The 26,118-nt window shown below is 42.2% G+C and overlaps 1 protein-coding gene across 1 annotated transcript in view; it reads right to left on the bottom strand.

Moving 5' to 3' along the window:
- LOC127577824 (protein inscuteable homolog) overlaps positions 1–26,118 on the bottom strand; it is a 311,294-nt gene that overhangs the window by 29,216 nt on the left and 255,960 nt on the right. Inside the window, exon 9 of the mRNA XM_052029408.1 lies at positions 16,337–16,508. Within this exon, the coding sequence (XP_051885368.1) occupies positions 16,337–16,508 (172 nt within the window). The remainder of the gene's footprint in view (positions 1–16,336; positions 16,509–26,118) is intronic.

The following is a 26,118-nucleotide window of genomic DNA, read 5'->3' as shown; positions in this document are numbered from 1 at the left end:
TCCAATGAGAATTAACCCAGCCTGTCCAATCTCTCCTTATAGATACAGCGCTCCATCCCAGGCAACATCCTGGTGACTTCTTCTGCATTATCTTATTGCTACCAGATCCTTCATGTAATGTGGTGACCAGAACTCTACACAATACTCTAAGGTTAGACCAATGGTTTGTACAACTGCGAATTGGCATCCCAACTCTTCTACACAATGCCTTGGCCTATGAAGGCAAGCACACTGAATGCCTTTTTCACTGCTGTATCGACCTGTATCAACACTTTCAAGGATCTGTGGACTTGCACCCAAGGTCTCTGTGCACATTAATCACAAGATCACAAGACAAGGGAGCAGAAGCAGGCCATTCGGCCCATCGAGTCTGCTCCAAGGAAAGGGAAATAGAAATGGGGAATGGGGGAAGAAGAAGAAGAAAAAAAAAACTATTCTAATCCCAATTTACAGCCTTATCCCCATATCCCTTGTTATCCTATTTAGATATCTATCTATCTCCTCCTTGAACGCCCCCACTGATCTGGCCTCCACTGCTGTATGTGGCAAGGAGTTCCACAAATTCACCACCCTCTGGCTAAAGAAATTTTTCCTCATCTCTGTTTTGAAACTGTACCCTCTAATTCTAAGATTGTGCCCTCTGGTCCTGGACTCACCCACCAAGGGAAACAGCCTAGCCACATTTACTCTGTCCTTTCCTATCAATATTTTAAATGTCACTATGAGGTCCCCTCTCATTCTTCTGTACTCCAGTGAGTACAGTCCAAGAGCCGACAAACGCTCCTCATACGTAAGCCCTTTCATTCCTGGAATCATCCTCGTAAGTCTCCTCTGAACCCTCTCCAACGTCAACACATCCTTCCTAAGATGTGGGGCCCAAAACTGTGCACAATATTCCAAATGAGGCCTCACTAGTGCCCCGTAGAGCCTCATCAACACTTCCTTACTTTTATACACTATACCTCTCGAAATGAATGCCAACATAGCATTCGCTTTCTTTACCACCGATCCGACCTGGTGGTTAACCTTTAAGGTATCCTGCACGAGTACCCCCAAGTCCCTTTGTACTTCTGTGCTTTGGATTTTCTCTCCTGCTAGATAATAATCTGCCCGCTTATTTCTGCTTCCAAAGTGTACAACTGCACATTTCCCTACATTGAATCTCATCTGCCATTTCCTTGCCCATTCTCCTAAACTGTCTAGGTCCCTCTGCAACCTTCCTATCTCTTCAATACTCCCTACTCCTCCACCTATCTTGGTGTCATCCGCAAACTTAGCCACGAAACCATTTATTTCATCATCCAAATTGTTAATGCACAAGGTAAAACGGAGCGGTCCCAACACCGACCCCTGCGGCACACCACTAGTAACCGGTAACCAACCAGAACGAGATCCTTTTATTTCCACTCTTTGCTTCCTGTCAACCAGCCAATGCTCCACCCATTCTGTTATCCTACCCGTAAATTCCATGACCTCTCATCTTATTAATCAGTCTCTTGTGAGGCACCTTATCAAAGGCCTTTTGAAAGTCTAAATACACAACATCTACCGCCTCTCCCTTATCCACCTTACCTGTGATTTCTTCAAAAAACTCCAATAGGTTGGTCAGGCAGGACCTTCCCTTCACAAAACCATGTTGGCTAGGACCTATCTTGCCTTGCGCCTCTAGGTATTCCGTAACCCCGTCTTTGAGGATAGACTCCAATAACTTTTCCACCACTGACGTCAGACTAATAGGTCTGTAATTTCCTTTATGCTGCCTCCCACCTTTCTTATACAACGGAACTACATTTGCGACCTCCAGTCCTAACGTTCTTGCCATTTATTCTATATATGTCCTACCAGAATTTGACCTTCCAAAGTGAATTACCTCACACTAGTCTGGAATAAATTCTAGCTGCCACTGCTGTGCCCAACTTTTCTGTTGATCAATGTCCCGCTGTATCCTTAGACAACTTTCTTTGCTGTCTATGACCCCACCAATTTTTGTGTCATCAGCAAACTTACTTACTAATCATACCCCTTTTCTCACCCAGGTCATTTATAGTTATTTACACACACACACACACACACACACACACACACACACACACACACACTTTTAAAACTTTACTTATTCAGCATGGTAACAGGCCCTTCCAACCCAACGAGCTGGTGCCACCCAATTACATCAACGTTAACCTACTAACCCATACGTCTTTGGAATGTGGGAGGAAACCGGAGCACCTGGAGGAAACCCACGTAGTCACGGGGAGAACGTACAAACTCCTTACAGACAGTGGTGGGAATTGAACCCTGATCGCTGGCGCTGTGATAGCGTTACACTAACCGCTACGCTACTGTACCACCCTTGTAACCCCTTCCAGCCGTCAATATCTGGCGGTGACATTTTTCCATTCTACTTTACAAGACTTTTTTCTTTTCATTCTATGAAGTACCTTACTTGTTTCTGGCATATCCTTCCAAGCAACTCTCAGTAGGAAAAATATATTGCATTTGGTTTTCCAGCCAAGGACTATCCCTTACAGAGTTTACAGTCCCTTGCAGGACTGTCCTTTATATATGTTACAATCAACAAAAGAATTTGTTCTTTATAATTTTTTCACAAAGTTTTTTTTTAGTTTGCTTAGGTACTTTATTTTGAAGCCAAAAGAACTCATGCAAAAATCCTTTAAGCTTATGCATTGAACATGGATACTAAAGTCAGGAAGGCTAGTTTGTAATAAAGTCAGAAAATGCTGAAAATACTCAACTGGTCAGGGAACATCTCTGGAGACAGAGACAGAGTTAAGGTCTCAGGTCAATGACCTTTTCCCATATTTCCTCTCTGCTTTTCTCTATTGTTCACCTTCATTGCTTTCTGTCCCCCTTCTTACCTATGATCAGATTAATTCGTGATTTGTCACAGTATCCACTTTGTTTAAGTGTATAGCCTAATCCCAGCTCCTGTTAAAAAAAAGCACTCTATTCAAATTGAATACAGTAGGTTTTTTTTTCAAACCTGTACTCCAAATGGTTAAAATGAAAACCCACAAACAACAAAGTCAGTGTCATCGCCCAGAAAGGAACCCAGTCAATCGTGCCTTTGCGCAACCTCTGTAAGGGATAGTCCTTGGCTTGAAAACCAAATGCAACAAACAGATTTTTCCTACTGAGAGTTGCTTAGAAGGATATGCCAGAAACAAATAAGGTAGCCCATAGAATGGAAGGAAGAAAAGTCTTGTAAAGTGGAACGGAAAAATGTCACTGCCAGATATTGACGGCTGGAAAGGATTGGTAGGCACAAGGTAGACAAAGATATTATCACTTCCAATTCCAGTAAAATAATAATAAGAGACAAGGAATTGATTTTCCAGGACCAAACATATTTTTTCAGTTGGACCATTTCATTTTTAAGTGGCTTATTTTAGGTGTGGCATGCAGCATGCTGGTTAACACGGTAGAATTACAACACTCAGTCATTACAAATTAATTTGAATATATTTAGTCAATTGCCCTTCAGGAGCTGGTGATGTTTGTAATGGAAAGTTTGACAGGCAGGGAGCTGGTGTAACGTATCCCTACCCAATTTTCCGTCTTTGCCCACTCCACTACTGCTATTTAAATGCCAAAGAAGAGGAAGAAAATCTTGTAGACACTCTCTCAATTTACACATGAAGCAAGGGTTCTTGAGGAAAGAAGGTTTCAAGCAACCATAGAGCCGTGTTTGGCAGATTTCCACAAACAGATCTGGCCTGGCAGATCCTTCTGCAGTGTCTCTACAAACAGCATAATATTTTCCTCTCACTGAGAATAATTGAACAGTTGATTTTTTTTGCAGTATGTTTAGCAGGAAAATCCTCTAAATTGAACTGTGTGAATCAGATCCTACTGTGTTTTATGAAATAGGAGCAAAGAAAGGAGCTTTTCGCTCCTTGAAATAGTTAGAAATATACTCATAGTTTTACCAAATCCACTGCTTTGGCACACAGCCACCTGCTGGTCTTGGAATGTTTTCTGACAGTGCTAAGGAAACTCTGTAAACAAGCATGCCCTCTAGTGTACACTAATCCATTTGCTGGCTCTATACCTTTCAGCCCCATTTTAAAATGATTACAAGGAACAAATTACTTAAATCAATGTTTATTTTTCCTCATTGATTATTAAACCAAGAGAAATAGAAAACTAAAACCGTAAGGTTGAATCTTAAGGTGTTGTATCAAAAGCAGGTACTAAAGCATTATTAGGCAGTACATGAAGGCTTACTCAAATGAAAGCTGCATTTCTATTGCAAAATAGGTTTTAAGAAAAGGCAAAAGAAATATGACAATAAGAAGTGAGCATGTCTAGAAAGTGAATGGCAACCGTTTAGGTCCATTAGAAGGATGTGCAGTGGTTCAGTGAAGGTTTTGTTCAAGATCCCATATCTGGGAGATTCAGTAGCTCACATGAGTCACCGAATCAATTTCTCAACAACTGGGAAGGTGATGGAAAGCCAGTAAATCTTGGGCCAGGCTACACTGGAGCACAGGGGGGATTGTGGAAACCAGGGTAGAGGGGTTCAGTGGTAGGACAGAGAGGATCAGAGTAGGGTTGAGGATTCAAAGGATTATTGCCAGTCAGTCCCAGATTGGAAGTGTAGCTATCATGCTGAGATTGGAACGGGATTTGGGTCTGGCATCAGAAGAGCAGAGGTCACTCAAGTATCGGATGAGGTGATGCTCATGATCAGAAGTGTAGGGGTTGGGCTGGAATTGGAAGGGGGTGTGAGTGAGCAGGTTGATAGGGGGAAAATGAGATGATAGTAGTGGGGATTAGGGGCCGGGGTATTGGGTCAGGTCAGCAGAGCTGGCAGGGAGGAAATATCAGTCATGAGGAGAGGGTGTTAGCAGAATGACACTTTTTTACCTGAGGGGCCATGGTTAGGCACTGTAACCAGGGAGGGCAGGGATGGTGGTCTCCAGGAAGAGCCAGGTATGTATATTATTTAAAAGGATATACCTGAGCTGGGTTCCTAGTACCAGAGTCTATGAGCTGTCACTTGCCCAGGTAGGTCCATTTTAGGTAACCCTGAAAAGGGACTCACAAACACCATGAAAGTCTGACTCCACGTGGGTGACATATGGAAGCAGTGGACAGGAATGTGTTGCACTTCACTGACACCACTGCACAGGTCTGGTCTTCTCCATGTATTAGTATGTCAGATGCACAGAGGAACCAAACAGAATGTCATCAATTTTATGAAACTTGTAGTGGCTCCAACTTCGTCTTACATTTCATTTTTAATCACAGAGTGCACAAAAATATGGTCCTATGCAATCCAATTTCTCAGCAATAAATATTTAAACAACATATAATTGTATGAGTTACCAGCCATACCAATACCAGGGAGAGAACTGAGGTTGCAAAGAGTGGGCTCGTATTTTCCTAAATAAAGAAGATTAATCAGAAATCAAACTTAAGTAGTTATAGGTTAGTTGGTGAGAAACTATAATTCTTCTAGCAAGGAAACTCAACCATAAGGCAATAAACTTGCAATGAAGCCATTCAGGAGAGATACAGTGCAGCATCTTACACAAAGGATGGTAAAATCATGGACTCCCTACCCCAGTAAGTCATTGAAGTAAACTGTGAAATTTCAACAGAGTTTGATAAATTTTTGTTCAGCAAGAATGAAGAGATTACAAAAATCAATTTGTTTGATGAAGCTAGGAAATACATCAGCTGAGATCTAAATGAGTGACAGGACAGGCTCGAGGAGCTGAATACTGCTCTTCCTGTGTTCGTATGATGTGGAACATGAGAAACTGTGAAAGAAGCTTATCTTTCCCTGGTATTTTACACTCCATGGGAGGTGCACAGTTATGTTCGGGTGAGGTAACAAAATGAGCCAGGTTTCAGTGAAATGTAGAGATATAGATACACTTTCAGAAAAAGTGATGAGTTCCAGCAACCCAAGTCCCATCCTGGACACTTTCTGGTTATACTCTCAATATTCTGCTTGCAGCCTGGATGAAATAACTTCTGTTCACAAATATTGAGTGGTCATCTAATGTTTTCTGGGGCTACCTGCAGCAGGGCTATAGCAGTGCTTAGCAACACAGTGGGAGTGTTCAGCACTTCCATAAAGAACATGCAGTGAAAACATTTGTGAAACACTTTTCTGAAAGATTAGATGCATCCTGACTTGCTAAATTCCTCCAGCTTTTCATGTGTTGCTCCAGATTTCCAGCATCTGCAGTTTCTTGTGTCTCCTAAAAGAATGGATGTTCAATTTTCCTAAAAATAGAAAAGTACTGGGGACCATTTGGCAATAGACCCTCTTTTCCCACAGCCAAGCCTATTTTAAATAGTAGTATCACATCCCAATTATATCATCAGGTCACTCAAACCATGTTAACTAATGGTCTGATGATGTGCCACATAACTTAAGACCAAACAGCAAATGCAGGTGATAACAAGGATTCAAGCCCAGAAGAGAACTTTTGAACCAGAGTGACCAGGACTGTCACCTTGTAGCCCATAAAGATAACATGGGCGCCTCTGGCCATGAAGAGCTGACTTGCTGACCTGGGTTGACAAAGGTCTCACTTTCTCAAGCAGCACCCCTGCTCTAATACTAACATCAATGGAAGGAGATCTCAGTCCAACACATCACAAGTGTTTCAAAACATCAGGATTAGTGTAAATGGATGGTTGCTGGTCAGCACAGACTCAGTGGGCCAAAAGGCTTTGCTGTACTTCTATAACTACATGACAATTGTCATGAAATTTGTCCTTCATTGATAGTGTTAAACTACTCCATTAGGCATTGTGGCTCCAGTGATAAGTACAAACAGCAGCTAATACTCTTGCATGTAGTTAGTTCTATTAGCCAAGGACAATGGCTTGTTCTACAACATCTTATGCATAAACTGTAGCTAAGGCAAAAGTCAATTATTTAGGAAAACGACATTTGTAGTTATTTAAGGCCATACTTACTCAAGTAAATGATTTCTGTTACCATCCACCTAAGTGTTGGTGATACTAATTTTCCTATATGATATATACCAAGTTGCAATAAAAAAATCCAGAAATAATCATTTTGATTTCATAGTTTAAGCCCTGTACTCTCTGACTCTCTGGATTTGCAAAATAAAGGTAGATTGGATTAGTGCTGATCAGCAAACTGGAAGGATAAAACAAAACTCCTGAGTCTTACATCTTCATGCATGCCAGCAAGATGTGCAATAAAGAACCTTCTGCTTTGTGACCTTTCAAGTACCGAACCTCCCTTACAGCTTACATGGGATTTGGTCCACTGAGTACAGAATAACATTAACATTTTTATTTGAAGCTAATGTAAACAGACTTCTCTTGAAACCTAATTTATGTATTTCATCCCCTTTGAATCTGCTTCTCTATCCACAGCCACCCTAATGTCCTCATCCCACTGGCAGATGTGCGTATTTTACCAAAGATGATGACAGGTGAAGAAGTAAAGTATTTAATTGCCCAGCTCAATTGTACAAGCCTTTGCAGTTTAATGCCAGTCTACCTTTCATCAGCCCTCTTCAACTGACATGCTTGTAATTGAAATTATCTTTAGAACTTTGCTTATGCAAAGCCATATGTTACTTTCAAATAAGCAAAAGAACCAAACATATGTTCAGAATATAGCTTCATGATGGTACAAATATTAACTTGCTCCAGTGCTCCTGGCCAAACGAATTAACTACCTCCTTTGCTCTCTCACTGCACCATTCTATCACAAGAAGATGGATGAAAACACTCTAGCAAACAATCTTACTCTTATAAATTTGCCTACTTTCAAAGTAGTCACAGGGAGTCCTGCACAAGGGACACCCTGTCTGGCCATGTGGCAGAGTAGCAAAGTGCATAAAGTTCAAGATTTGAATTCATTATCTCCTGGTTAACTACTCCCAATCACCTAAGTCTTTTGCCAACATAAAAGAAAGGCATGAAATTTCCTTGATTTCCATGGCATGATCCTAGTGGCAGGGAATAGAGTCTCAGCACCTTTTTTTAAGGTACTGGAGCACAGACATTAAATTAAACCAACAATGCACTTGATGAACAAAAACAGAGAGCCAGGACAACATTTCTTTTGTGTGCTTACTCCACAGATGTAAACAGACTTCTGGAGGCTTCGTTAGAACTTGAAGAGTTAGTCACACAGTATAATATTTAAAGTTGTCCATAGCCAATGTTCTAAATGACTCATATCTTACATGGTTCCTCTAATGATAGTGATCAGTGAGGGAGATGGGCTGAGGAATGGCAAATGGTTTTCAACTTAGATCAGCGTGAGGTGATGCATTTTGGACAGTCAAACCAGGGTAGGGTTTATACAGTGAATGGCAGGACATTGACGAGTGTTGTGAAACAGAAGGACTTGTGAGTACAAGTGCATAGTTCTCTGCAAGCAGCCACACAAGTAGACAGGGTGGTGAAGAAGGCATTGGCATGCTGGCCTTCATCACTCAGGGCATTGTGTTTAAAAGTAGGGACATTATGTTGCAGTTATACAAGTCATTGGTGAGGCTGTACTTGAAGTATAGTGTACAGTTTTGGTCACCCTGTTATAGGAAAGACATTGTCAAGCTGGAGAGGGTGCAGAAGAGATTTACAAGGATGCTGTCTGGACTAGAGGGCCTGAGTTATAGGGAGAGTTGGTCATGTTGGATCTTTATTCCTTGGAGGGTAGGAGAATGAGGGGTGACCTCATAGAAGTTTATAAAATCATGAGAGGTATGGATAAAAGGTGGACGGTCACAGTCTTTTCCCCAGGGTTGGGGAGTCCATAACTGGAGGGCACAGATACAAGATAAGAGGGGAGAGATTTAAAAGAGACCTGAGAGGTAACTTCTTTACGCAGAGGGCAGTGAGTACCTGGAATGAACTGCCAGAGGAAGTGGCTGAGGCGGGTACAATTGCAACATTTATGTGGCATTTTGATGGGTTCATGGAGTGGAGGGGCTTGGAGGGTTATGGGCCAAATGCAGGCAACTAGAACTGGCAGGGAGGATGCCATGGTCAGCATGGACGAGTTGGGCTGAAAGGCCTGTTACCATGCTGTATTACCCAATGACTCTATGGCATGAAAACAGATCCCTTCCACATATGTACCTCTGAAATGTTTGCTTTCTTCCTGAGCCACGGCTATGCCTCTACCATAGTGGACAGAGTCCTTGATTGCATCTCATCTATGTCTCACACCTCTGCTATCACTCCTCTCCTTTTGGAAAGGGCAAGAACAGAGTTCCCTTGGTCCTCATGTTCCCCTCACCAGCCTTTGCAATCAATGGATCATTCTTAGCAATTTCTGCCAGCTCCAACAAGATTTCACCACCAGACATATATTCCCCTTCCCCACTTTCAACATTTCAGAGGAATCACTCCTTTCACAACATCCTGGCCCACCCTCCTGTCCCCATCAACCACACCGCATCAGCCCGCAACTCCTGTCCTTTCACCTCTTCCCTTCGCACCATCCAGAGTGAAAGACTCAAACAGTCTTTCCAGGTGAAACAGCTTTTCACTTACACTCCTTCCAATTTAATACAATGCATTTGGTGTTCACAACGTGGTCTCCACTACATTTGGAGGAACCAAACACAGATTGGATGTGTTTACAGGAGTGACCCTGGACTTCCGTTTCTCTAACACTTTAGATCACCATCCCACTCTGTTTGTGGCCTCCTGAGACCCAATACAAGCTTAAGAAACAACACCTCTGCTTCCAGTGGGGTACTTTACAGTCTTCCAACCTCAGTTTTGAATTCTTCAACTTTAGGTAACTCACACTTTTTTTCTGTTTCTATTAGAACCGGCTATTTCTGCCAGACATCCATCTGCAATTTTAGCTTAGGTTTTCTCTTCCCAATAGTATAGCCAGTGACACATAACACAGACAAAGCAGCATAATTTGATTCTAACTGCTACCTTAACTAATTTGGCCTCACCGCATCAGAGATATTTTCTTTGATCTCTCTTCCACCTTTTCTACGACTGAAAATTAACTTATTTTCTCTCATTCTGGTGAGGTGTCTCAGACTTGAAATATTAATTTTGTTTCATTTTCCACAGATGCTATCTAATCTCAAGGGTCTAACATTTATTTTATTTATTATTTCGATCTCATTCTGTGTCTCTTTCTATTTGTCTGAGAACTGGTTTCAGGAGTCACACCGAATAATCTTGTTTGGTAGCCTCCCTGTCCCCTACATCAATGGCTGAGAGAATGGGTATGTATCAGGTATGGTAATCAAGTGATGTACAATGGAGACTTCATTCATTATGAATCAATCTTTGTTCAACTTCAGTTGTTTCTCCTTGCTTTTACTCATCGGGGTTAACAGCTATCCTTTCTGGTCTAACTCTGCCTCTCCCCTTATTTCTCCTTGCCCATTCACCCATATCTCAGCTGTTATGGTTTTTATCCTTCTGAGGCCTTTGTGCAACTTTTGAGTCTTTGTTGCAATTCCTCTGGTGTTGTGTTGAATCTAACCAGCAATCTTCTCCAGTGGTAGCTAACCAGTATTGTGTTGAATTCTATATATCCATCATTGTGAAAATTATCGCTCTACTCTGGCAACACATCTTCTATCACCTTCATGGGGTGGTGGATCCTCTTCTGAACTCAGGGATACCCATCGACCCCTAATTGTGCTATCATAATGAACAGAATACCAATGACTTGCTGGGCATTTGTACTCCCTTGCTTCAAGTGGATGGCTTCTATTTGTTAACTGAGTTGAATTAAATTGTTATCATTTATTTAAAATGTAATAATGCGGTTAAAACAAAAAATATTTGTAAATGTACAGCCAGGCATTTAGCACACCTCTGAAAATAAAGTTCTATGGCCCTTCAGTGACTAAATTCTCAAAGCTGTCAAAATGATTGAGGAAATTTGGGTTTATTTTTAAAAAAAGGTTGAGATCATTTACAGCACAATACACCAAAAGAACCTTCTCAATACTTCCATCATCTTAATAATTTAATGACGACTGCTCACTGGGAAGTTCAATCCCCAAATTACAAAGAATACCCTGGAAAAACAATACTAGACACAGTCTCTATTTGTAATAAGATTAACGCCTACAGAGATCTCAGAAAATTTAAGGAAATCTGACTTCATTGTTTTTTTAATTCATTTTTGGGAACTGGATGTTGCTGGCAATAACAGCATTTATCGTCCATTCTTAGTTACTCCTGAGAATGTGGGGTCAGCCTTCTTGAACAGCCACAGTCCGTCATGTGAAGGCACTCCCACAATGCAGTTGGGCATGGAGTTCCAGGATTTTGACCCAGTGACAATGAAGAACTGGCTTTATTCTTTCTTTGTACATAGTACAGCTGAATGGCTTGCTAGGCTACATCAGAAAGCATTTAAGAATCAACCACATGGTTTAGGTTAGACCAGATGAGGATGGCAGATCTTCTCCCCCATATGGCATTAGTGAACCAGAGGGACTTTACAATAATCCAGTAGTCTTCATGGTCATTATTGCTAAAACCAGATGTTTTCATTCTGAATTCCAGATTATTAACTGAATTTAAATTCCTTAGACGTTATGCTGGGATTTTGAACTCCAATCTCTAAATTGTTACTCTTAGGTCTCTGGATTACCAGTCTGCTAATTGAAACACTGAACCACCAGCATTCAGTATGCAGTGTACCCATTGAATTGGAAACAAATCAGCAAATCATTTAATCATATAATTATAAACACCATCAAAAAAAAGGAGGCCATTTGGCCAATTGTTTTCATGCCACACAAAATGGTACCACTTAGGTTATCCTCCCCCCTCCACCCCACCCCACCCACTTTCCAGCTCTCAGCCTGCACCTTTGAAAGGTTACAGCTCTTAACACATTCATCCAAGTGTTCTGCCTTCGTCACCCTTTCAGGAAGTAAATTGCAGATCCCCACCACTCTCCGGGTGAAAAAAGAATCCTTAACTCTTCTCTTATCCTTCAACCAATTAATTTAATTAATTTATGTCCCCTCGTCATCAATCTCTCTGCCGAGGAAATAGATCTTTCCTGTTCATCTTGTCCACATGTCTCATGGTTTTGTACATCTCAATTAAATCATCCACGAGTCTCCTCCCCCACCCCAAAGACCCTGGCCTAGTCAGTCTCTCCTCTTAGCTTTAAATTTCCAGCTCTGGAAAGATCCTTGTAAATCCCCTTGGTGCCCTCTCTTGATCTTTCGCATCCTTCTTGTATTGTCATGATCACAACTGTACACGATACCTCACCTAAAGTCTAACAAGTATCTTATTCAATTCTAGTGTGATTCCCTGGTTCTCCTATTTTATGCCCTGTCTGAATAATGGTAGCATCCATACGCCTTCTTAACCACTGTTGCATGACTTTCAGGATGCCATGGACACAAAACATGCACTCCTCCTGTTCCTCCAATGAAAGGTTATTGTTCCACAGATGCTGCCTAACCTGCTGCATATTTCTAGCATTTTCTGCTTCCTCTCTGCGACTTAAAATTAATCTGTATTCCCTCTTTCCCAGTTCTAACAAAGGGCCTTCAGCTTGTAATGTCAACTCTGTCTCTCTTTCCACAGATGTGGCCTGACCTGCTGAGTGTTTCCAGCATTGTTTGTTGCTCCACACTAGTATCCTGCCATGCCTTGTGTACTCCTCCCCAATGTGTCAACTCAAAATTCTCCAGATTGAATCCCATTTACCACTTTTGTACCCATCCAACCAGCCCAATGATATTTTTGTGCAGTTTGTGAACCGAATTGCTCATGATAAGTCATAATCCCATTTTTTGGTATTATCAGCAAACTTCTTGATCATGGCCCCTATGTTTAAGCCAAAGTCACTAATGCAGACCACACAAAGCAAGGGACTGAGTACCGAGTCCTGTGGAACCCCATTGTTCACAGCCCCCAGTCACTAAAATTCCCATGACCACCTTCCTGACCAAACTGCCATGTGGGATTTGATCAAATGCCTTGCTGAAGTGACTATGGACTACGTCAAATGCACCACCCTCCCAGGTCAGCCATCAGTTGGGGCAAAGCTTGCACACTATAATGGGCTACAAAACAAAGTTTGGCAGCATTACTGACAACAATGCATCCCTCCCCGATGAGCTCAATGCACTCTGTGCATGTTTTGAACAGAAGGGCAGTGAAATGACACCACTTGCCCCAACAGCCTCCGATGCACCTGTACCCACAGTCACCGTTGCAGATGTCAGATTAGTCTTCCTGAGAGTGAACCCGGCCTGCGCGGATCAACTGGTGGGAGTACTTGCAGGCATTTTTAACCTCTCTGAGGTTCCCACCTGCTTTAAAGAAGATCACTACCATCCCAGTGCCAAAAAAAGTAACATGCCTTAATGACTACTGCCTGGAGGTACAGACATCCACTGTCATAAAGTGCTTTGAAAAGCTGATCATGGCACACATCAGTTCCAGCCTCCCAGACAACCTCGACCCACTGCAATTCGCCGACTGCCAAAACAGCTCCATGGCAGATGCCATCTCCCCGGCCCTACACTCATCTCTGGAACATCTGAAGAACAAAGGCACCTACATCAGACTCCCATTTATTGACTATATCTCTGTCTGCAATACCATAATTCCAAACAAACTCATCTCCAAACTCCTAGACCTAGGACTCAGCACATCCCTCTGCAACTAGATCCTTGGACTTCCTGACCACAGACCGCAATCAGTAAGGATAGGCAGCTACATTTCTGCCACAATTATCCTCAGTGTTGGTACCCGCCAAGGCTACGTCCTCAGCCCCTTACTTTACTCCCAATACACCCACAGCTGTGTGGGCTAGATTTCTGCTCTAACTGCATCTACAAGTTCACACATGACACAACTGTAGTAGGCCAGATCTCAAACGACAACGAACCAGAGTACAGAAAGGAGACAGAGAGCCTAATAGCATGGTGTCAAGACAACAACCTTTCTCTCAATGTCAGCAAAACAAAAGAGTTGGTCATTGACTTCAGAAGCAGGGTGGAGTACATCTGTGTGCATCAGTGGTGCTGAGGTGGAGATAGTTGAGAGCTTCAAGTTCCTAGGTGTAAACATCACCAACAGCTTGTCTGGTCCAATCATGTAGACACCATGGCCGGAAAAGCACACTAGCACCTTTACTTCCTCAGAAGGCTAAGGAAATTCGGTATGTCCCCATTGATCCTCAGCAATTTTTATTGATGCACTATAGAAAGCATCCCATCTGGATGCACCACAGCTTGGCATGGCAACTGCTCTGTCCAAAACCACAAGAAACGGCAGAGAGTTATGGACATAGCTCAGTCCATCACGAAAACCAGCCTCCCCTCCACTGAATCTGTCTATACTTCCTACTACCTCAGCAAAGCAACCAACATAATCAAAGACCCCAACAACCCTGGTCATTCTCTCTCCATCCCCCTCACATCAAGCAGAAAATACAAAAGCTTGAAAGCACGTACCACCAGGGACAAGGGCAGCTTCTATGCCTCTGTTATAAGATTCTTGAATGACCTCTGATACGATAAAGATGAAATCTTGATCTCCCAATCTATCTTGTCGTGGCCCTTTAACCTTATTTGTCTGTCTGCACTCCACTTTCTGTGTAACAGTAACTGTAACACTATATTCTGCATTCTGTTATTGCTCTTCCCTTTATACTACCTCAATGTACTTATGTTTTGGAATAATCTATATGGATGGCATGCAAAACAAAGTTTTTCACTGTATCTCGGTACATGTGACAACAATAAATCAATTACCATATGACCTTCACTTAACAAATCCACACTGATTTATCAGTTCCTCTTGAGATCCTGCTTTATACTATCCCATAGACTTCCTTTCCACCAATGCTTGCCTAACTGACTACTAGTTACTTTGTCTAACCCTTTTGCTTTATTAAACAAAAGATCGCATTATCCATCTTTTGTCCCTTGAGTACAATCAGGTCCCATATCCCTCACGTTTAGTGTTAGTAAACCCGGATGGAAGTTTTTCTCCCAATAGCTGCTTACTAGCACATTTTGCATGATCGTCAATGAGCTTGACGAGATTTTTATATTTATTCAAATATCAGGGCACTGAATGGCGCTCTAAATCATGCTGTTGAATTTGAGCTGAGACTGCGGGTGAACAGAGTACCAAGGCCTGCTTTTCAAGGTGACAAATAGATATTTATCAAAGGAGATAGAAACATTTGGCATAAGATATTGATGAAGGAAGATAGAAACATTTGGCATAGGATAAACCAACTCACTAATACACCTTTTAACACTTACAGTAATACCCCATAATCTAACTAAGACTGCTATTTTTAAATGTCTCCATATTTATAAAATTCTTCATTACTGATGAAATAGCATTCATAACAGGTGTGTGTTCCTATGTAAGTGCCACCACAGCGTGTGATGGAAAATGTCACCATTTTTGCACAATTAACGTAATTATTTTAATTGTTAGTTATTTAGCCCATTGTTATGCTTACAACTCTGAAAATATTCAAAATGCATTAAACATGATTGTCAAGGGTTACATTGAAAAACAAATAAAAGGCAAGGTCCAGCAAATCTTTAGCGCAATTAAACAGTCGTGAACCTTGAAAGAGTGGGTGCCTTTACAAGGTCAAATTTCCTACTAATTGAGCTTTACTGGGAACAAGCTCTCAACAATGAATATCATTGCCTGGAAAGGTTGATGCATAGTGCTCCATTTTGAACACTGGCAGAAAAATCAGTTCATACAATTCTAGAAGTATCTAGAATTTTAGAAGTAGCATTTTTAGTAAAGCTACTCCAGGCTAGGGCCCCACTTAGCTAAGTTCCATAGCTTACCTCCTCTCCTTCATCTCTCCATACCCTCAAGGAATCAAATTCCTCATTGACAGATCTTACCTTGACTCTCTCCCCTTAACCCCAATGGACCTAACCCCTGATTTCCAACTGAGGCCCCATTCTTCATCCTGACCCTAACCAGGCATTGATCTCCAACCTACCACCAAGTCATCGTCAAACCTCCCCAGATAGAGGTTCTGACTGGGTTCTTAATTATGGGTCCACTCTTGCCCTGACAAAGATGCAGCCCCAACCTTAGATGTCACATTTCACACAGTCCCTCCGCACACAATAGAAGGCACTGAAGTGTGGTTAAGTCGGGGCATCAGGTGCCACTGAAGGTTGCTGCAGCCAGTCCATTACTAAAATAGTTTCTGCTGCTCCAGGCAACAATATGCTTCTCAGGGAGCACAGAAATTTGTAAGCCTGTAGCAGCTACTGAAGACCGTAAAGAATTAAATTTCAACTTTGAGATTAGCTTCCCATTGATCAACCTGTGCCTGAAAGATACTCACTGATAAGTGCTGTCACTATATCCTCCATGTTTTCCAAGAAGCTGCCGAGATGTTGTGTGAAGTTGAGATGTGGAGACGTAATCTGTGACACCACAGCTGCAGCTTCTGCACGTGTGGCTTCAGGGTTTGATTGATTAGTCAAAAGGTCAGCTAAGCACAGCACACCATCCACCTGCAAGAGGAATAACATTGTTGAAACAAGTTAAAATGCTTTCAGCCCCGCTCACTCACAATACAGAATAGTAAACTTGTATTTATTTTCTCACATTCAGCTTTTATTGTCTCTTGAAGACATACTGAGGTACTGTTACATCACTATACGGAACAATGAAACTGGTTGAAGGCTGGTGCTTGCTCACCATTGATGTTTCCAATTAACTATACCCTTTGACTACAACACTCTCTCCCTGTGTCACACAACACTCTTGAGAATGGTGTTGACCAGAACCACCATTCACAATCCTCATCTGTATCCAACTACAGCCATTGATAAATCAGAAAATCCTGTTTCATCTAATCCAGGTTATGAGCTCAGTCATTTCCTGTGCATTGATTCATTGGCAGAAACCATCACTTGTACTCTCCATGACTTACTATGTTCCAAGTATATGCTAATTGCAGTTGATTTTCCTTAGACATGTTTAATGGAGTGTTACTTCATTTTGCGACCACTGTATTAACTTTATAAACAATATGCTAATTCGATTATGATTGTGGTCAGTCCACACCCAAAATGAACAACCTGAAACAAAGAACAATATAAAAAAGCAACCATAGATCAATTTGGTCTTAAAGTTTTTAAGGAACCAGCTTATAAGATAAACATCACGTCTCAGGATGTTGACAACCATCAGAATATCACTTTCTAGTCAATTAATAACAATATGATACAAAAACTATAAAATACTCTGTGGGTCAACATCAAGGTTGAAAATAAAACCAAAAGGTATACAGCCTAGTCACAACAATCAAACTTGTCCAGAATCAAACAGTTCATATTCAGATATGTTTGAATGGTTTTACGGTAAGAAAAAATGGAAAAGCAAGTTCACTGGAGATGATATCAACAGATACCACATGGGGTAAAAAGAATCCATTACACCAGGACATGCTTCTCAGGCACATTGGTACCAATGTGGATTGACTTACACTGATTTTTTTATTACAAAATAAACTTTATTCATCATAAAAAACAAATTATATACAACAATAAATCAGTGCAAACCTTTACTTTCGTGTAGTCATTAGTGTTACCTTTCTTTTTAAACCCACAGCACCGATGCCACTCGTGCGGCTCCCTGGGGTGATACCCCAATCCCATATTCACACCACTTAAGGGGCTTCCTCGCCTGACCCCGCCCATCCCTCTCCTGTGGCAGAAGAACCCTAAACTGTGGTCCTTCCCCACCGAGCCCTTGCATTGGCTGCACCCAGCTTCAGTGCATCCCTCAGCACGTACTCCTGCAGCCTGGAATGTGCCAGTCGGCAGCATTCCCCTACGGACATCTCGCATTGCTGGGAGACTAAGAAGTTTCGGGCAGACCAAAGGGCATCTTTCACCAAGTTGATGACCTTTGAGCAGCAGTTGATATCTGTCTCAGTGTGCGTCGCCAGGAACAGCCCATAGATCAGAGAATACTCTGTTACGCAGCTGCTGGGGATGAACCGTGACAAAGACCCCTGCATCTTTCGCCACACCCTCTTCGCAAACCCACAGCCCGCAAAGAGGTGGGCGACCGTCTCGTCCCCAGCACAGTCATCCCGGGGGCAGCATGCACTGGGAGTGATGTTCCGACCGTGCAGGAAGGATCTGACTGGGGGGGGCCCTCTCACTGCCAGCCAAGCGAGGTCTTGGTGCTTGTTGGTGAGTTCTGACAATGAGGCATTTGGCCAGATGGTCTGGACAGTCTGTTCCGGGAACCACCCCACAGCTTCCATTGAGTCCTTTTCCTGCAGTGTCCACAGGATGTTCCATGCTGACCACTGCCTGATGGACTTGTGGTCAAAGGTGTTGGTTTGGAAGAACTTTTCCACAAAGGACAGGTAGTGCGCAACGTCCAGCTGACTGGGACATTGTGCGGCAACGGGGCCAGGCCCATCCTTCACAACCCCAGGGACAGGTAGAACCTTGGCATGTAGTGACACTTGGTGCCCGAGTACTTTGGTTCCAGGCACAGCCTGATGCAGTCACAGACAAAGGTGGTCATCAGGATGAGGGCGACATTGCGGACACATTTGTCCCCATTGTCCAGGGACTTGTGCATGGCGACCCGTCGGACCCGCTCCATCTTGGATCCCCAGATGAACCAGAAGACGGCACGGGTGACTTCCAAGCCAGAGGATCAAGGAACAGGCCACACCTGTGCCAAGTACAGCAGCCCTGAGAGCACCTCACATCTGATGACCAAGTTCTTCCCAATTATTGATAGGGAATGCCATTCCCACAGTCCCAGTTTCTGCTTCACCTTCCCAATCTGCTCCCACCAATTCTTGTTACACGCCTCAGCCCCTCTGAACCAGATCCCCAGCACCCACAGGTCGTCAGACCTGACGGTGAAGGGGACATTGGATCGGTCAGGCCAGTTGCCAAAGAGCATGGCCTCGCTCTTCGCACGGTTAACTCTGGCCCCCGATGCCAACTCAAACTGGTCGCAGATGCTGATCAATCTGCGAACTGACCTTGGGTCCGAGCAGAAGACAGCAATGTTGTCCATGTACAGGGAGGTTTTCACCTGGGTGCCCCCACTGCCTGGCAACGTCACCCCTGTGATGCTCTCGTCCTTCCTGATGGATTCGGTAAAGGGTTATATACAGCACACGAACAAGACAGGGGAGAGTGGACAGCCCCGCCTGATTCCAGACTTGATGAGGAAGCTGTCTGTTTCTCACCCATTGATTTGGATTGCGCTACGGACGTCTGTGTAGAGCAGTTGGATCCAATTCCTGATTCCCTCCCCAAAGCCATTTTGGAGACCACATCCAACATGTGCATGTGTGATATCCTGTTGAAGGCCTTCTCCTGGTCCAAGCTGACTAGGCAGGTGTCCACTGCTCTGTGCTGCACATAGGCGATGGTGTCCCTGAGCAGCGCAAGGCTGTCAAAGATCTTCCTGCCAGGTACAGCACAGGTTTGGTCCGGGTGGATCACCTGTCCCAGAGCAGACTTGACCTTGTTGGCCATGGCCTTGGACAGGATCTTATAATCCATGTTCAACAGTGAGATGGGTCTCCAATTTCTGATGTCCTCCCTATCTGCTTTCAGCTCGTAGATGAGGGTACTTTTGCCCTTCCTCATGGATTCTGACATGCTGCCAGCCAGAAGCATAGCGTTGTACACTTCCAGCAGGTCCAGGCCCATCCAGTCCCACAGAGCCGAGTACAACTCAGCCAGTAAACCGTCGCTTCCGGGAGTTTTATTCAAATCAAAAGGAACAGATGCAGCCGGTCAGCTCCTCCAGGGTCAGTGGTTGGTCCAGACTCTCCCGCTTGCTGTCATCTAAGACCTCCGTGATAGAGGACAGGAAGTTCTGGGAGGCTGTGCTGTCTGTGGCCTTTTTGTCGTACGGACTGGCATAGAAGGATCTGCAGATCCTTGATATGCGACTTTCACTATTGATTCACAAAAAAGACTACAGTTCTTCCTAAAAAAAAGTGTGCAAAATTTGGCACACACACACATTAAAGTGACGATACACAAAATAATTGTTATGAGTTTATGAATGCAGCAATCATGCGTCCCTTCAAACCTGGACTCCTATAATAACACCCTCTTGAAAGGTTTATGATGTATTGGCTAATCCACCCGAGACTGATTTTATGCACAACTGTAAAGGCAAATGAGCGAGGCCAGCTTAACACAATATATTTACCAGCAAATGGTTTTGTAGTTTTTGATCCACAACTCACAAAATTCCACTATTAGGGAAAAAATGAAATGATGCAACATAACCAGACAGCAAAGTTTGCTACAACAGTAATGTGCTGAAATAAAATAATGCAAATTGAATTCCTCGGTTAAGTCAAAGGAATAAAGTACTACCTTCTATATATAGATCCTTTTGTATTCAGAATGCTCCCAGCCATTAGATAGCAAATTAGGTACTTATAAAATGTAGGCACTGAATTTTTTGTGAGCAAACATGGCAGCCAATTTGCACACAGTAAAGTTCCATTAAGAGAAATATGAATGACGACTAGATAATCCATTTAAATGATGGCCAAGTGAAGAACATTGGCCAGGAAAGCAAGGTAACTTCCTTGCTTCTCTTTGAATATTTCCATGGATTTTTCTTACATTCACATAAGCATCTAGAAACATGGTTTAACATTGCACTAGAAAGAAATATACCTTAGGCAGAGTAGCAGTCCATCTGTGCTGCATTGAAATATCAGTCCAACTCATGTGTTCATGCCTCTTGAGAAGGGCTTGAACCCACTTTTGATTCCAATTACTGATATATACAATTGAATATAAAATAAGGACAAGCGTTAAGCATAAACACCTCAATGTTAGTATTAATTAAAAAATTTTCCATTTTATGGGGTTGGTGATTTACTGCCTCTAATGTTTTAAGGATCCACTCCCAACTTCCCCTATTTTTCATCTTTACAAGATGAATCGCTTTTTCTTTTTAAATGCTCTTTAACACTTAACCCTATGATCAAGCTTTTGGGCATCTGGCCTAAAATATCTTGCAGGTAACTAACAACATATCCATACATAACTTGCAGCAGTTTCAGAATTTCTGCACAGATCTATTCATCCCAAAGTCACCATCAGTTGCTCACTCATAGAGGCAAGTGATGGAAGCAGTTTCCCTAATACTCAAAAGAACGAAAGAGGAAAGCAAACAAGCTTCGGGCCAGGGCAGGGACAACTTTCCTTTTAATTTCAATGGTCAAAAATGGCTGCACAGGACTAGGAAATGGGGCAATGTTAGACTGCATTACCAGGTTATTTAATTGTCTTAACTTCTTAAATGTTTTCAAGTGCATTGAGTGCTTTTCCGTGTAATTTTTAAATTTCTATTACTTTCAGTTACTCCAACAAGTGTTTAATAGTTTTAAACTATTAGCAATGTTTCAAGTTTCCCAAAAGTCACAGATGTGAATAATTTTTGACTGCTTTGTGATTGGATTAAGACAGGGTGTATTTTTTCCACAAGTTTCAGCTTTCTGTGATAAGAGTGATCACTTTTTGTACAACAGCAATAATAGTGAGTGGCAATTAAAATCTTCTGATATACAAAAATAAATGACCAGCACACAATTATAGAGGAGCTTAGTGGCTATGAAATGTAAAGGGGTTTGTCTACTAGAAGTTAGCCATGCAAAAGTAACATGCAAAAAAAAACACTTGAAACACTTGTAAATTGCAATCCTGGTGCTATGACCTAGAGTTAAATTGTAGAATGACAGGAAGTTTAATTACAAATGACATGCAAGGTCCATACCTTTTCACAGGAGGATTGTACAAGATGCAACAACCTCATCCAAGCAAATTGAATCTCATGGCTGGAAGGCCATATTAGACAATATGTTTTTTTTCATGTCTGAGTCACTGTCCCAAGGCAATATCATAATATCTTAATCAAATATGGGAACAAATTTCACAATCGATCATGATTTTAACAGAAAGCTTCACAGATAAAATTGACAGGCAGATTTTTCTCCAACTACCCCTACAATTTTTTTTTCTAGTTTGCAAAATAAAGCTAAATCACTTTGAGAGATAGTACCATAATTTGATACAAGATAATAGTCTGCAGCAAGTAATTCAATCAATTATTTTCAATGGTGCAACAAATGCATGAATGGCTTGTGCACATTATTCAAACTGTAAGCTTGAATAAGTAACATAAACTCCTTTCAGGCTATCCCATTTAGAGGTTTTGTTACGTACAAACCATTCTGCTAATGAAACATTTTCCAAAAGGCATGTTAAACGTGCAAGTAATGCAGATGAAAAGACAACAAAGATGACAATAATGTAGGAAGAAAGGAGAAACACTAGCAATATCCTGCAAATATTTACATAATAGATCAAGTGAGAGAATCCAGAAAATTCAATATTCCCACAGCAGAATGGTTTGTGCATCACCAGAAGTAGGAACAAGTGGCAAATTACTCCGTACTTAGGGGTGCCAAACATCCACCAAGGAAGACATGGTTGTTTTCACAACATCCAATATTTCCATTCATCACTGCCCACCCCTGAAGCTCAGTTTGGGAATATGTCTTTCACCTGATGCTCCACAGATGCTGCCTGACCTCCTACAGCATTTTCTGTTTTTACTTCAGATTTGCAGCATCTGCAGTTTTTTGCTTTTCAAATTCCAAGGTGGTGTCTGTTTTTGGCAAAGTGGCACCAGAATGCTCCAATTACCTCAATTCCTTTGATCACATGGTAGGAACACTTGCAATTTTATTTTCTCCATCAAACTGTTTAGTGCAAATGACTTCAAGGTTGTTTTACAATGACATAGCCAGCAATTACCCGATGTTCTGAAATGAAGTATCAGACAAAAGCAGACACCACGCTGTAAATCTGAAATAAAAGCAGAAAATGCTGCAAACTCTCAGGGGTCAGGCAAGAGAAAGAGAAACATTTCAGGTTAAAGATCTTTTGTCAGATCTTGGAATGTGATGGTTTGATCTCAACTGTAAATGAAATGTCATTTGTCTAAGATACTGAAGAAAGCTGGTAAGTTAAACAAACAAAATACTTTATTAAATTAAAGGAGAGAGGAAGAAGAGTGGTCATGAAAATGAGTGGAAAAAAGACCAAGAGAATCTGCAGTCAAAATGCTGAGTCTGGTCAGTACCAATAAGACAACAAGATATGCATAGAGGCCTGTTGATTACATGGTACACACCTAATATTACATACACTATACTGTACTTGTTACACCATTAATGTCAAAAGAAGCTTTCCTCCAAGCCAAGTGCAATATTTAAAATTGCTATTATTTTGACAGTCTTCATTGGATGCTCTTTGTCCCAAAGCCAGAGGAAGCCTAACCTCAATAATGCCAGAATTTCTAAACTTGGTATCAGTTACACCAGCTGCTGTGCAAGACGTGATTCTATTCTCTTCTCCGGCTTTCAGCCTCTGAGATGCAGCCTACTTCACCTTGATACATTTTAATCAATATTAAAATTATTATTTCTGCTTTAAACCCTTCACTATTCTGCATTGAAAGTTACAACACTATCTTGTCCTTATCCTTATACGTAATCTATGCTGAAGTATAAACTGTTGCTCTTACACTGAAAAAATCAAATATTGAAACCATATTAAAAGCACAATGTGAATATTTAAAAAAATACCAAATCCTGCAGGAATCTCCACTGCATTCAATAGGAGTTTGTTCCACATTTGCTACAAATGACACATATGCAGCACACATTTCAAAGGTTGGATGTTCTCTGATACCCCAAAGCCTTCCCAAAATATATAAGAATCATGGAATCATACAGCACGGAAGTAGGCCCATCGACCCAACTGGTCCATGCCAACCAAGATGTTCATCCAAGCTAGTCCCATTTGCCAAATCTTTCCTATCCATGTAACTGCCTTTCAAAAGTTGTTATTGTACCTGCCTCAACACTTCCTCTGACAGCACGTTCCCCATACGTACCACCCTCTGTGTAAAACAAAATGCATGACTCAGAACTGCAGTCGAATACTCCTCACTTGTCTGGATAGACACAACACTTAAGAAGCTCAACACCACTCAAATGTAGCCATTTCATCAGCACCCTATCCAACTCCCTGAATATTTATTCCCACCACCATTGACATATCAAGGCAGCAGGCTATGTATCATCAAGTTATTATCTCAGGCTACCCTGGCAGCATCTGCCAAACCCTAAACTGCTATAACCAAGGAGGACAAAGGTAGCTGGCACATGGAATAAATAATATCTGACTTGGAAATTTATCACCAGACTTTCATCATCGCTGGGCCATAGAAGCCCTTATCCAGCAGCATTGGGAGTATTTTGATCAAAATGACGACAGCTGTTCAATTTGGTGGCTCACCATCACCTTCTTAAGGTCAATCAGTGACATCATGAACAATGGCCACATCCTGGGAAGTATAAGAACTCTATTATAGCAGAGTCAGACAGCACCCAAGTCAACATTTTTTTCCAAATGAAATTAACCATGGATTATTGCATAGACACAAGAAATTCTGCAGATGCTGGAATCTGGAGCAATACACAAAAAGTGCTGGAGAAATTCAGCAGGTCAGGCAGCATCTATGGAGGGAAATAGAGAATCAACGTTTCGGGCCGAGACCCTTCATCAGGACTGGAAAGGAAGAGGGCAGAAGCCAGGATGAGAAGGTGGGGGGAGGGGGAGTAGTACACACAGGCAGGGGATAGGTGAGACCAGGTGATAGGCGAGTCCTGGTAAGAGGAGAAAGGTAGTGGGTGGGGGATGGGGAGAAGATGTAATAAGCTGAGAGGTGATAGGTAGAAGAGGCAAAGGGCTAAAGAAGGAGGAATCCGTTAGCAGAGGGCAGTGGACTATGGAATAAGGGATGGGGGGGGGAGGGGAGGAGAGAAGATGGGCAGGTCATCAAGACGGGGGAAGTGAGCCATGGGAATAAGGTAAGACAAAAGGGGGGGGGGGGTTACCGGAAGTTAAAGAAATTGATGTTAAAGGCATCAGGTTGGAGACATCCAAGGCGGAATATGAGGTGTGGTTCCTCTAACCTGCACCTGGCCTCAACGTGGCAGTAGAGAAGGCCATGGATCAACATGTCAGTATGGGAATGGGATGTGGGATTGAAGTGGGTGGCCACTGGCTGTTGTATTATCTCCTGTTCTAGAACCTCAGAATTAGCATCATAGAGTTATACAGCACAAAAAATAGGCCCTTCAACCCACATGTCCATGCTGACCATCAAGTACCTATCTATACTAATCCCAATCACCAACAGTTGGTCTATGGCTTGGTGATTCAAGTGCTTGTCCAGATGCTTCTTAAATGTCATCAGAGTACCTGCCTCCTCTCTCAGGCACAGCATTCCAGATTCAATCACCCTCTGGGCTAAAATGTTCTTCCTCAGATCCCCTCTAAACTACTTATTAACCTATACCAATGCTATCTAATTTTAGATAACTTTAGTATGGGTTAAAGTTTCCTGCTATCTATCTTATCAGGCCCTTCATAGCTTTGTACATCTCTATATGGTCTCTCTTCAGTCTCCTCTGCTCCAAGGAAAACAAAACCAACCTATGAAGTTTCTCCTTGCAACTGAGATGCTCCATCTCAAGCAGCATCTTGGTTAATGTCCTCTGCACTCTCTCCAATGCAATCATATACTTGCTATAGTGTGATGACCAGAAACGTACACAGTACTCCACCTGTGGCCAAAACAAGGTTTCATGAAGTTGTACCATAACCTCCCTACTCTTATATTCTAAGCCCCAGCTAATGAAGGCAAGTATCTCATATGCTGTCTTCACTACTATTGGATCCAGTTATTTTTGAATCCACAGGTTCTTTCAGGAGTCCAAGAATGAGTTGAAAACAACTTGGTGCTTCACAAAGTTTTACGGGAAAAGTTTAAAACAAAGGAACAGTCACAGAGCACATGGCACTAGCTTTACTACATGAGATGAGCTTAGACAAAAGGAACTAAAAATGAGCTAGGGCCAGTGGGGGAGGGGGGGTGGGGGGAAGAGACAAGAGAGTGAGATGAGCAAGAAATGACACCTTTTATACCTGAGATAAGAGGTACTCCTTAGCTAATAATAGTCCAATCAGG

This window comes from Pristis pectinata, chromosome 14, assembly GCF_009764475.1.
Source record: "Pristis pectinata isolate sPriPec2 chromosome 14, sPriPec2.1.pri, whole genome shotgun sequence".
Lineage (NCBI taxonomy): Eukaryota > Metazoa > Chordata > Chondrichthyes > Rhinopristiformes > Pristidae > Pristis > Pristis pectinata.
Note: the sequence above shows the minus strand (reverse complement) of the source record. Positions and strands in the feature narration are given on the sequence as shown.